At 31.5% G+C, this 14,605-nt stretch overlaps 1 protein-coding gene and 1 long non-coding RNA gene across 4 annotated transcripts in view; both read left to right on the top strand.

The window, feature by feature from the left end:
• Positions 1-14,248, top strand: part of LOC126740509 (homeobox protein OTX1-like) — a 102,871-nt gene extending 88,623 nt beyond the window's left edge. Inside the window, exons 7-8 of one of the 3 annotated variants that reach the window (XM_050446572.1) lie at positions 9,256-9,462; positions 13,379-14,248. In XM_050446572.1, coding sequence (XP_050302529.1) covers positions 9,256-9,462; positions 13,379-13,459 — 288 coding nt within the window. In that variant the 3' untranslated portion in view covers positions 13,460-14,248. The remainder of the gene's footprint in view (positions 1-9,255; positions 9,463-13,378) is intronic. The other 2 variants (XM_050446573.1, XM_050446571.1) reach the window with 2 other exon arrangements.
• Positions 1,855-5,230, top strand: LOC126740510 (uncharacterized). The gene is made up of 3 exons (XR_007661929.1): positions 1,855-2,679; positions 2,930-4,756; positions 4,817-5,230. It is a non-coding gene; the product is annotated as an uncharacterized LOC126740510 (long non-coding RNA).
• Positions 14,249-14,605: the final 357 nt, after the last annotated feature.

The raw sequence follows: 14,605 nt of genomic DNA, 5'->3' as shown, positions 1-14,605 counted from the left end.
ACAAATTGTCTGACCGCTTGTTGACTAAAATTATTTAAAAAATTTTGCATAGATAACAAAATATTTTATATTCCTTTGCAAATGGCGTGAGTTCAGTTAATCATAAATAAACCTCGATTTTCAGTAAAATTTGGTTTAAGACCCTTGTTTCCCCAAGCCCTTCATATATATCTTAATTATAGCCAACCGGTGGTATTGTTGCAACAAACAAGCAATTGTTTCAACTGTAAATAAATACTACGTTTTCATGAAGGATTTAAATCGATTTGAATCTGTTCTGAGATTTGACAACTTATATGTCACTTGTCAATAGGACGACTAGGACATGTCGTGCAAGTATTTAAAAAAGTGGCGATTTATGTTATATTTCTCTTGTGGCATAGTAGAAACTTCTATTACAAAATGATCAAAACACTATTTTTGGTAGTTCTTATTTTTAATCTTATTACTAATTTAAAATATTTTTTTTATCAAGAGGCAACTAAAAATTCAAAATGATATAAGAATGTTCCTACATCAAGTAAATTTGATCATCTATAACCAAGTTTAAACTTCATAAAAATAAGGTATCAATTAGAAAAAATTATAGAAAGAAGCGTTGGTGACGAAAAAAAAGAATAAATATCTTGTGAGAGCGAATTGTGAAGCAACATTTCACTCATGAAGGCTTTATTAGTAATTTCCGAATCTCCAAAGCATCATTTAGATTTTTCTGTTTTCGATTGGAAAAATATTTATTCTCAGAATAAAATTTAGTCATTATTTTGTTAAAAAAAAACAGTGCCACAGCCCTGTCTACCTTCTCGTAATATGCTGAATACAGAGTTAGTGCTAACCAATTTGGGACCAATAAGTGCTTAGTACATAAATGTCTTTATGCATTTTGTGAGGCAGTTATAAAGGAATTTTAGGAAGAATATTTTAAGATGCTACATTATATTGAAGCAGAGAAGTTATGAGTGGATTTGAAAATTTTGATAAGAAATATGTGATATTCCAAATGTTGTAGGGGCTATCAATGGCTTAAATATACCTACTTTACCACTCAACTACCCAAAATCTTAGAACATTGAAAATTTATATTTAATTTCATTCATAATTGGCTAGAATTAGCATTGCCGTGGAATTATGGGCAGTTTGTTTACTTGCAATATCTCTGATACAATGATGTCAAATGCTTATGTAGAAATAGAAAAAAACGGACTTCATAATATCATAAAAACTTGTCACTTATCTTGATACACGCAAAACGATACTATTCCTCTTTAATAAAACATGATGCATCTTTTTTCATAAAATATGATAAGATACTTTATCAAGAAGTCCACATTCAAAGTTAAATGAATATAGATAACGTATATTACTTGTATTAGAGAAAAAGGCAACAATATCGCAATGCCGCTCGATCGCATTGTTGATTCCACAGATACAAGTAATCTTTACCAGTGACGTCGTCAAAAAATATTTACATGATAAATATTTATTATTAATAGATTATGCTTTAAATTATAACAATATTACCGTTTATGAACTCTTTATGAATTTTTTAAAGTACTTCACTAGAGTAAAGGTACTATCGTACCAAAAAAAAACTGGGACAGCAAAATCTCCTAAATCTCTTGGTCTATTAAAATAATATATTTTGATGTTGTCAAAGTTAATTTAATTTTGTGACAGCCGCGTCAACAAAATCGTTCTTTCAAAATGCCTGCATTATCTCCTTAACAAAAAGCGATATTATACACTCGTCTGATGAATGGAGTTCCTATAAGAAGAATCGCAGAAGAAAAAGGGCATTAGTAAAAATACCGTTTCCTTAGCTAAGGCAAAAATTGCAGAATATGGAGCTATTGTAAAGTCGAAATTATTCCCATTTGTAATGACGTCATTTTTGTTTATCTTTGTTTAACATATTCCAAACAGCGGCGACAACAAATTTTTGAAAAAAATTGGTGTCTGATGATTATTCATCTTTTATATACTAGGTTATGTAAAATATCCGTCACTGTCAATCAAAAATATTGGTTTGTCAACTTGTTCTTGAAAGTTATTTCGAAAAGTGTTAGATAATGCCTAAAAAAAGATATAATAGGTATAATGAACAATCGCAGCTGATGATTTTAAATATATTGGCTTTTTTTTAACTGGAAAAGGAACAAGTCCGAAACGGAATTGCACTTTAAATTGAGAATGTGATACAGCGAGCCGCAGATGCAACAAAATTGAGCACAACAACGATTGCAAATATAAAGAAGAATGGGATAAAATCATATCAGGATTACGCAGCCCGTATATATTCCAAGCAAAAGACAGCCAAAACCAAAATTACAACATATTAGAAACATAGAATTCGGGACAGAATTTATTCTATGTACGCCAGAAAAGAATATGTAATATTTGCAACAATAAGAGAAAAGTTCAGGGAAGAAATTGAATATTTTGAGTTTTCCATTGGCTTCAAGTAGAAAAAATCAAATAACAGAAAATATTTGATGGACTTGCCAAATATTGTTCATAAAAGAATCGATTTTTTAAGGGAGTATATCAAAAATAGATATGTAGGTCCGGAAGGTTTTACTCCAGTTTTCATTGACGAGACGTGGATTTTTAGCAAGGGATCGTTTCGTAGTAGCTGGCAAGATGACATCAAGCACATGGATTCAAGGAAAAACAGTGAAGGTAAAAATTATCTGGTTATCTTTTTAGATTTTTTTTTGAATAAAAACTATTGCCCTTGTAAGGGCCCTCTAACTTCATAATTTCATCAGTTTCATAGTTTCATATAATTTCTCTTGAAGACAATATGAGGGAATTTAACTCTATACACGACTCGTATGTGCATGGAACATTACTTATTAATTATTTTAAAATTATGTTCTGGAAGAATGATTTCTAAAAGAAGAGAATTGAATTATCTTTTATTTTTAAGGTCATCGTTATATCGTGGTCCACGCCGGAACCAAAGATGGCTTCATCAAGGGTGCAAATTTAATATTCAAGAGTGGAATAAAGACGGGAGATTATCATGATAATATGAACAGGGAAAACTTCGAAAACTGATTTAAAACTCAGCTGGTTCCAAATCTTCCCCCAAAGTCATTTATAATCATGGATAATGCAAGTTACCATTCTGGTTTATTAGAAGAAATACCGAGAAAATCTTGGACAAAGCAGAGACTGACCGAATGGTTGAAGAAAAAGAATATTGGCTTTCCAGAAAAAGCCATGAAAGATAAAATATGGAGTATTGTACGCAGAAATTGCCCTAGTGAAAAAAAGTACTTCCTTGATGAATATGTTAAACCTTTAGGACACAAAATTTTTCGACTGCCACCATAGCATTGCCGGTTTAATGCAATTGAAATGGTATGGTCGGAATGTAAACGAAAATATTATCAATATATTTCCAATTTTAAGGAGTCACCTTCAGAAGTTCTGACTACATGGGAAAGGGTAATAAACGAATTTTCTATAGATCATTGGCAAAAATATGTTTTTCATACAGAAAAGGTAATTGAAAAGGCTTGGGAGTCAATACAAGTGTGTGATGCCTATGACATTCTGCTACTTGTGATTACGACTGACGAAGACGACGATGACGAAGACAATATCTCGGATTTCAGTTCTGACTCTGACAATACTGACGAGATTAATTAAGCTTTTTTTGTTCTAGCAAATTTTATTTTATGATCATCGTTTAAGTATTCAATCATATCGTTGCAATTTCATTAACTTGGTAATGAAAAACACGCCATATCGTTGCAATATGGCGTGTTTTTTTTGAGTTTGTATGTTTTATTTTTTGGAATGGTATTTTCATTTTAATGTGTTAACATATTCCTTCAAGCAGCATTTTTTTTATGAACAAGTAAATTAAATTGTCAGTATTTAAATTTTTCCCAGTGAGTTAAAATAATTTTATACCATTATTCACAATTTTTGTAAGCTCGGTTTTGTTACGTCTACTGCTCGTGCCGAATTTTACTTTTCAAATATGTTGTAGATTTGGTTTTTGCGGTCTTTTGCTTGGAAAATATATGAGCAGCGTAATCCTGATCTGATTTTATCCCATTCTTCTTTATATTTGCGATCGTCGTTGTGCTCAATTTTGTTGCATCTGCGGCTCGCTCTATTACATTCTCAATTTGAAGTGCAATTCCGTTTTCGGACTTGTTGTTTATGTCCCATTATTTATGATTAATTATAATAATATTTGTTAATTGTTAAGTTTGTTAGTAATACAATAAATACTACAAGATTTTTTTAAATTTTTAGGGAATGAAAGTATATACACGAATATAAAAACATAATAATATGCTGCTAAAATAAATCATTTGTTAATTTCTGAACATATAAAAATACATAGCAGACTATTAATTTCTGAAGGCGATGGTAAAGTTTCTAACCTAATACTGATTGGCAAAAATATCTACGTTTTTTCTCACCTGGATGACGTAACTACAAATGGGTATAATTTCGACTTTAGGAAATGCAGGTTCTGGACGACCAAAAATTTCAAACGATATTCAAGATGTTAGTTAGTTGACTTTCTAAGAAGCAATCCGTTTAAAACAGCAATAAAGGCGAAACAAGACACGCATTTTCCTGGTTTTGCTAATACAGCTCCAGCAGGATAAGAAATTCGGAAATTAAAAGTTGCTGTGCAACAAATAAAATATTTTTGGCTGAAGCATACAAACAGTGAAGATTAGAATTTGCCCATCAATATGCACATCAAAACAACATATGGGAAACGGTAATATTTTTGGATGAAAAAACCTCAATTGCGCAATAATAGCAAAATTTGCGTTTACAGGCCTTCTAATATCAGATATAATGAAAGATATACACATAAGACTAATCAAAGTGGACGTTTTAGTATGAACGTTTGGACCTGGATTAGTTTTAGAGGACCAGGCGTTTGTCAAATAGTGCAGGGAAGGCTAAATGCCTTAGGATATTGCAATATCCTGAACAATGTTATGATCGGTTGGTGTAGTCTATGGACAAGATCTTCCAACATGATAATGCTAAAAACAAATTCAAGTTTTACCGTGGCCCTCGAAAAGCCCTGATATCAACCCAATTGAAAACGTCTGCCACGACGTTTGCAAGCTGTAATTGATAACGACGGTGCGATTAGTTAGTTTTGGTTTATTTATAAAATGTGTTCCAAATAAAAATAAACATCGAAAAATAAAAATATTTGGTATTAATATTATTATTTAAATATGTAATTATTAGGACTCCAAAAATTCATAATGCGTAAATATGCATACCATACCCAAGGAATGCGATTTACTATAATAGACTACGAGACAATTCCCTACCTAAATTTTAATATCCAGTTTTTTTTCGGCACGATGGTACTTACTATTTATCTATTAAAAAGCATTTCTATATAAATTAAATATTTTATATTTAATTTATATAAAAAAATTCCTAATAAGTTTTTATTATTATACGTTTATGACGACGGTTGTCCCTCGATATGACGGTATGACAAAAACTAAAGAAAAAATGCATAAATACACAAATGCCGCATGTAAACACAAAGCCGTTTGTCAAGTTGACAATTCACAAGATGCCATCAGGTTTTGCCTGCGGAGCAGGAATCAGAATGTTAGTTTTTTTTAAATTTGAAGATGTTATTTTTGCGCTAAGAATAACATATATCATTTTAACTTTTTATTTTTAATCCAAAATCTAACATCAACAAGTTAAATTAACATTATATGTGTTGATATATAGCTGAAAATTTCCTCTTTTTAAAATGAGTGTAAACTTGACAACAGAGAATCGATGAATATGTTTGTAAAGAAAACACCCTCCTTGGCCCTGTGCAATGTTGAACTCAAAGTTGTTATTTACTAATTCTAGCCTTTCAATGGTCTAAGCCCAAAATAGATTATAGAGACTTTCTAAACAGGAAAGGTTGTCCGGGAAGCTGTCATGATTGTCATGAAGCTGTCAAGTGTTAAAAGATTCGAATCCATTATTTTACAATTTTCCCCCAAATTTCAAGGTAAAAGTTAATAATGTGGACACACCTTATCTTTTTTATGAACCTATATGTATGATCTTATATAACATAGTGGAAACTAATAAAGATACATTTATTGACAATTGGCTAGATGCTATGCGAGAAGTAGAAATAATTCCAAGAAGAGTACCACCCGAGAGCATGATTATCTTAAAGGGGCCACTATTAGATAAATTAGAATTGTATGCAAGCATTTTCATTGAGGAGATCTAATTTAGTTTAAAAAATTTATATGACTACACCCTTAATTCGATATGTATTGTTTGTACTTTGCCAAAATATATATGTTGTATGTATACATTTTTTTAAACAAAATAAATTAAATAAAAATTTTAATAAAAAAAAACTGTTTTTTCAATTTCTTTGACATTATATTTGTCAAACCAGTCACCAGTATAAAATACAGTTAAAAGTTGGCATAAAAAAATTTAAACTAGTATGCTTTTACACAATGCAATTAGAAATGTTTAACTGAAAATGTATTCTTTTCCTTTTTTTTTTAATCTGTGAGCTCTCTGCATCTTTATTATTCTCATTCTCTTTGTTTATAAATCTAAATTACTGAAACTAAAAAAAAGATGCCGATATGTTTCCATTATTGCTATGTGAACTTAAAACTCCAGGTGCATAAATTAGGCAAGAGCTACATGTTGATTTCTAACAATAATTTCTATTTCTCCTTGAAAAGCATTTAAAATATTTTTTGAATATTGTGCTTTGGTTAATGTCAATCTCTCTTAAGCTTCTTTTTGATAGTCAATGAATCGTTTTATTCTTGCTTTTCAAAAAAATCCTTCCAAAACCTTCTCTTTCTTTTGTCTGTAAGTTTTTTTTTGGTACAGATGGTGTTGTTTTCCATTGGTCTAAAGGTGATAAAGACTCCTTGATACTTCACAGTAAGAAGTGAGGGAGAGCATTTCGGCAAGTAAATTAGCAGTTATGCTCGGTCTATTTCAAATTCAATATCAAACCCCTAAAGGGCAGAAAAAGGCCGACCATCTAGCATATTATCAAGCAGTTCAAACAAATCACAATTTTTCCTTTGGACTTCACTCTGACTATTGTATTTTTTACAATTATGATAAGCAGTTTTAAATGCCTTCCGTTTGTTTCTTATTTGTTTAGCACCTTGGTTGATTTGACCTTTTTTCTTTAATTCTAGTTTTGATTAATTTATAAATTTCTGCATTCTTGTAGCGCTTGCCATCAAAAACCTTGTAAGTTTATTTTTCTCTAATAATTTCTAATAGTCAGTCACTTTCCATTCCAACCATATATTTCAGAATCCCTATTCGATTAAATATAACTGGGTTGATTTTTTAAATATTTTATGCTTATTATAAAAAAATTTTTAATCCTTCATGAAAACGTAGAAAATAAAACAAAGTTAAAGGAGCTTTAAAAGATATGAATACTAGAGAAAATTGGATCACCATATTGCCATCTAATGCTTAATCCAATGTTGTATTATACCTTCTAAAAAAGGCAAGAAACAAGCCGGCTGGTTAAAGGTTGGTTACGGCCTTGACTTGATTTTATGTATAACTTTTTGTTTTCATTAATCTTCCTTATTCAATTACTTTCCTTCTTCTACTACGTCCTAGTCCTAGAGGATCTTACCAAATGTTAAGAAGTTTAAAAAACTGCCGCGATGTATTGTACCGTCATATTGTATATCTTAATAACGTATTGGTTTTAAATCATCAGGTTATTTTTATAAAATATAGTTTTTTTCAGTTTCGTGTTTGTGACCCAATATCTTCAATATTGCGGAGGGTTGTTGAGTGGGGTCAGAAATAAAACAGAAACCTGTTTACCTAAATGTCGACGTTTCGACTTATATTAAGTCATCCTCAGGACACTGAAATGGATTCAATTTCAAATGACTTCAGTCATTTCAAGTACATAAAAACACTATTAAAATAAATGTTCTTTACGTGTACAAAAATTAAAACAACAAAAAACAAAAACCACGACACAGTTAAAATTACATTCAGGTACAATCCGTTAAAAAAATTTTTTTTAAAAAAACAATATAAAATTAATTTTTTATACATTACATCTCTTACCTAAGTCTAGGTTTTTTTAGTTATAATTAAAACACATTTATAAAAGGAGCGTAGAATTATTTTTAACATGGATTAAATTATAGGTGTTATTGTGGGCAAACTATAATCAACAATAAGCTAAGAAACAAATGTTTTTATTCTTCTGAGCGTTTATTTATTTAATTTTTTTTTAAATTTTTATTGAATTGAATCATAAGTTAACATTTTGAACACTTAAGATAAAGATTTTTTGAATTTTCTCGAAAACGAATCGACCGATTTAGAAAAATCAAACGTCAAAATAAAAAACTTTGAAAGACCTTTTAAACAAGCTATTACTCGATACCTCTTGCCATTTAAAATTTTTAAGGGGATGACCCTGGGGGCAGAGGGTGAAAGGAGGTGAAGTAATTTTAGGTTAGAAAGTTGTCCCCCTTGACAAACCTGGTTTTTGATAAATCCGTGGTGGGAAGTTTTCAAATGAACACCCTGTATATAGTTGCCTCCGCCAATATTCTAGTTTGCAGTTTATTTTTCAAAGTTACCGCTTAGGGAAGTTGATGATAAGCTCCACCTTTGATGGTAAAAAAAACTTAAAATAGATTATCGTTGACGGCAGCTGTATATAAATTCCTATAAAATCCTAGAATATATTTGTATCTATTCTGTAATATGAGTTTTAATTTTTTTTGGTAATTAGAGTCAGCATACTTAGCTGTTTTGTATAAATATATTTCATAGCAAACACAAATGTCTACTTTAAATAAATTATTATTAAAAGATAATTTAATTAACATGTTACTATTATTTGCTTATTATTTTTTGAATATTATTTATAAACTAGTTATTGAGTTTAGGTCAAAAATTAAATTATCTGAGATTATTATTTGGTATACGTTTTGCTCTCTGCGGGGACATCTTCAATCCAAGGTACATAAAATGATCTATGTTTGTGGCTTAAAAAATACATCAACTAAACAAAATCAGGTTATTTGTTTTTTTTTAACTTACAGATACGCTCTATATTTTAAGTAGCTCTCATAGAAAACGATCATGTCACACATATAAATGTTACTTATTACACAGTCAAAAATTAAGTATTGAAGTCGAAATTAGCATAGTCATAAATAGTATTGTAATTCATAAAATAATATTTATTTGTAGATTGCCTCGACTACGTACAGCAATTCGGCAAATTCTATATGGTCACCGGCGTCCATAGATCATTTCCCCATAGATCAGACAAGATGGTGTGCAACGTCACAGGGCAGCATAATGACAACGAACTCCTCGTCAAATTGTTATAATAATTATTATTATTCAAACATGGATTATTTGAGCACCAGTGGGATGAACCATTCGCAGTTTGCGGTAAGTCTTAGGGTTGATATTACTAGGGATTTTACAGCAATTACTCTTTTGAGGTGTTTAAAACTGTCAAATTTTAAAACTGAGTGTCATGTCTAAATTTACTTAGTATATCCTTAAACCCTTCGTAGGGTATTTTCAAGTTTTACTGAAATCTATATCTGTGTATCTGACGATATTTTAAAAATATTCCATTAGGGCTAGGTTTTGCAAAGTAAATAAAAACATTTTTGATTCAGTTATATATTTCCGCCTTTTTTAAATCGTTCTTTTATTTTTATGAGCAACATTAACCTAGATTTGATGGCTTCAACTGATCCTATTTCGAACAAATACATTAATATACTAATAAGGAAGATATTTTCTTCAAAGGAAGTCTTTTCTAAAAATAAAATATGTATGTTTTTGATTGTTTTTTATAAGCAAAACTAAATGTTGAGTCCGATGAAGATAAATCATTTGATCGAAATGCACCACTTGACTCTTGAAATGAGATTGACTTAAGAAATATATTTACAAGAACCAGTTGGGATTCCAAAAACAAGAACCGAAGGCGTTTGATATGGTTTAACATGAAATTTTTATAGAAAAATTGGCATAAGAGAAACTTGGCGATATTAGTTTTCTTTGTCGAAAAAGTCTATTGATAAGCTCTTGCGATGGACAGAACATATCGTAGAAATGGATAAAAAAATCGAAAAATGTTTTGACAGTATAATTTAATACACTTGCTAAATCCATATTGCGCTACTGCATTGTGGTATGGTGTGGATATTATTACAATACAATCTATATTACGTTTAGATTTATTCTTATATTATTTTTTTTATACGGAATGCTTTTGCACAAAAGAGCAAACCCTATGGTACACGAGTACCACGAGTAACGCCAGTGCTACGAAGGTGCCTCTGGATATTTTTCTTAGTTCTGCAAGTTGTAATATTCGGGAAAGACGTTCTTTAGAAGCTGATTCCACAGACTTCTCCATTTAACGACGTTTTAGGTATTTGCAGATGCACTCGATATTCAGGAGCCGTGTACGCAAGTGTACGCAAGCCGTGTACGAAGTTCTTTCCCGTGTACGCAAATTAATTTACGCACAACACAAAAAGACTCTCTCTAACCTTGTCGATCTGGGATATCTGTCGACTGCTCAATCTTTGCTGTACGATTATCTACAAAAATAGAAGGAAAATCATCAAAAAGTGCCTTGGGCGCCACTCTGAGTAATTAAAGGAGCTTAGAGTCGCCTATTGCTTCTTGGGTAAGCTTTTAAACAGTGGAGAAATCAGGTAGTGATTCAATATTTATTATGACAACCTAATACTATAACAGGTTCTATGATTAAATATAAGAAAATTATTCCTTAAAATCTAAGAACGTCTAGAAAAAATTCTTCTCCAAGAAATTGAAAATGTAGTGATTCTCTGGTTCAAAACAACAATATAACCTTTTTGCGAGCGGAATTGTGACAAAACGTTGTTTCAAATAACCCGTTTCCCACCTACCCTACAAAACCGAAGAAAGATAGGCCCAAACAACAGTTTCAAAAGTAATAAAAGGCGGAACGATAACAATAACTGTCAATACATTAGTATGATAAATGGAAAACGCTATGCTCGAAAGCGGCAGGTTAACTGTCAACAGGTTTACACTAAGCCGCACTCAATGCGAACTCAAACAGACTTATAATTCGACTGGTAGAAACTAATAACGAACTCTATTGGCGAAAGAATGTTGCACGAGTGCGGAACCAGAGCAAAATTTGCAAACCATTGGTGTAATTAGTGCAGGTTTGTTTAATCCATTGGAGCATCAAGGTGGCACTTTTTGCCCTGAGTGCACTCAGTTCCGCACGAGCCATGGGAGGTCATGAGGCTCTAGTTCGTATCCCATAAGGAGAAAACATGGCGGTTATTATTTAGGATATTTGGTAAATAATTGCATAAAAGTAAAACTAAATTTTAAGGGAAGGTAACGTAAAACATAGCCTCAATCAATAACAGCCAATTTTTGAATTTTTCCCTGAAGGCTAAATCCAAAAAACATTGGCAATGCAACAGTGCGGTTTTTTACCTAAACCGAACAAGGGTCGGTGCCACCCTAGTGCCAAACATTTTTTCCAATGTATTTCGCTATAAGAAAGAGCAGTAGTAAGTGCGTGTTCGACTCGCTTTGCACTCACCCGGTGCGGATTGGTTTTTTGTTCGGCTGCATCAGAGCATATTCGTAAACTAGCACTCAGTGCAATTATTTTGGAACTGTCTCATAGGGTCGGTTCTGTATAACCTAACCTCAAATCCACACAGCAGAACAGATCTCAGAATGGGCACTTGATTTTGTAAGCTGATTGACTTTGCTTAACCATTTTGGTAAAATACTGCCCGGACTTACCCATATTTCTATAAACAAAATCTTGTAACTTTGTTACAGTCGCATCTACCTGTCGAGTAGATCTTGCATGTATATAGCTCCAGGTAGAATGATATAGTTTAGTTTGAAAGAACCAAATTGTCCAAGATTCTAGTTATCTCTGGATCTACTATAAGATGTATAGGCCCTCTTCTGGATGGAATCAAGCAGCTTCAAAGTGTGTTTGGGTGCAGAGCTCCATATGCGAGAGCAATACTCAATAGATGGATGACTGTTAGCCTTGTAAAGCGTTAAATGCTATTGCGGTCTTTTCGTTTTTAAGAAAGCCCTAAGTTTTTGAAAACCTGCTCTAGCTATACCTGCCATATGATCAAGCCAAGACATATTGCTTCCAACCTTCACACCTGACAAGCAAACTGACGAAGACAGAGAAGTGAATAAATAAAATATATATATTAATCTTAGTATAGTTACGAAGAAAAATGGAAGAAAAAAAATCAAGTGTCGGAGTATCTAAGAAGAAATAGATTTAGAGAGCAGTCATTGAAAAACCACTAAGTAATCAATAAATTCATCACGACATTGTGCAGCAAAAGGTTGGGACGGCAGAAGCAGCCTTATTTGTAAATATAGCAACCTGAATCTTACCTGCGTTAAACTCAATCAGAATGCACCCACCCCACTCCAAAATGATGTTTAGATCAGTATTAATAGTTGTTACGCGGCGACGCCTATGGCACTAGGTGTAGGCTGATGTCATCTATTTGGGCGACTTGAAGAAAGACACCAATGTACTGTCATCAGCAAATCTGTATACTGAATTAGAAGTCTTGTCGAGAAGGTCACTGAAATACAGCAAAAAGAGGATAAGAGACAGGATACATTCTCGAGGGACACACGACCTAAATGGATCGGTTCTCGAGGAAGTCTCCAATCTAAGCAACGATAGATGAAACCATAAAAATATAGTGCGTTTAAGAGATTTTCATGCCAGACCCTCTCGAATGCCTTTGAATTATAGAGCTATTGGACGGGATTCCATATTTCTCAATAGCCTCGGTCCAAGCATGCGTTACGTAAGCCAACAGATCGCCAGTAGACCTGTATTTTTGAATGCCATACTGACGGTCGCTAAGGATGTTGGTGGACCCCAAGTAATATTAAATTAGTATGTAAAAGTAATTAAATAACCAAAACAAATATTTGAATTTACCGCAAAAACTTTTTAGCAATATACAGATAACATCCGAATGTATATAAAACAGAATCCAAATAATTTTTTTTATATTATATATGCTAAGGACTTATATAACCTCCACGTGTAATTAGGTCGAAATGTTGTTAATTCGAAATCAGCACCTTTCCGCTTAATCTGCGTTGCAGCATTAGTGTGAAAAAAAGCGTGAAAAACTTACAAAACTCTCATTAATGCTATCAAATCTTACAGTTATCATTAGTCATTGTCAGAATATACAGAAAAGAATTCACTAAATTTTAAAGTGCAAACAACCATAGGATTTAGCTTTTACACTTTTTTTTATTGCAGGAAAATGGAATTGAAGCTTCCTGGGGCAAAACCAGAGATGAATCTGCATGGTTATACAATGGAACATGGGATAGAAAATGAAACAACGTGAACACAGAAACACCAAATGTTTACGTATAAACATCCAAAAGTCAGGGAAAAGTACTTTCACTTCAGCTCATGGTTTGCAGTTGGCACCCTTTTTATTATAATAAATTAATCGTTTATAACCGAATTTATACTTAAACATTTGATATGATCTAAAAGTGTAACATTTTAAGAATCATATCAAATAGTATGATTAAAAGTTATAAATTACTTATTATTATTGAAAAACGATGACTGTAGACCAATTCCCAAAGAATTAATTGCCAGTCAGCAATAAGTTTTTTTAACGTTTAAGCTGTAGAACAATTGAAAGTGCAAGAACTCATATCAACAAAAAATAGTTATAATGTAAATATTTACCAAAATTATGTAAATATAGATGGACATGTCGCAAACAATGTATTTATTACATTAAATAGAGTTATTTGACCAATAACAATAATGTTGACGAATTTATGGTGTGTAATATTTCCTAAAAAATGTTCTAGTAATAATTTTTGTAGTTTGTGCCAACAATAAATTTGTACATGGTCATCGAAAATTATCTTTCATAATTTTTTAAATGTGTACATATCTCTCTACTTGTATGTTCCGTGATCGTTAGAATTAAGTTTTAGATTTAAACTTTTTTCCTTTTATTGCCCAGTTTACGTAATTACATAACGTTGTTTTAAATAAATTGGCTGCGACTATTTAGAGGACATGAATTAAATAAGAAATGTGCCATTTAACTTACAGAGAATCCGTTTTAAGAATGCTATCTAATTAAAATGAGAGAAAATTCATTGATTTTTATGATAATTTAAGGTCAACTCTAATAATTATTATAGTAATAAATATTATAATTATAATTTAATAATTGACAATATTTGTTTTGTTCCCGAGATACCGGAAATATTGTAAAGACTGTCAAAAACCTATTTATTAATTATTTTGAAGCCAATGAATTTAGTAAATAATGGTATATTTATAAAACAAAATAATTTTATATAAAATGGCATATTTACCAACCATAACTCAAGTATATCCATCCCAACTTTCTTTTTTTAACGAACCTGGATTTTTCTTTGTTTTAAGCAACGTACAATTAAATTTGATATATCAGATTAACTATGTATATTTTATGTTTAACTTAAGTAA

Source organism: Anthonomus grandis, chromosome 9, assembly GCF_022605725.1.
Source record: "Anthonomus grandis grandis chromosome 9, icAntGran1.3, whole genome shotgun sequence".
In the NCBI taxonomy this organism is placed as follows: domain Eukaryota; kingdom Metazoa; phylum Arthropoda; class Insecta; order Coleoptera; family Curculionidae; genus Anthonomus; species Anthonomus grandis.
The sequence above is the reverse complement of the archived record's forward strand: the minus strand, read 5'-3'. Positions and strand labels throughout refer to the sequence as shown.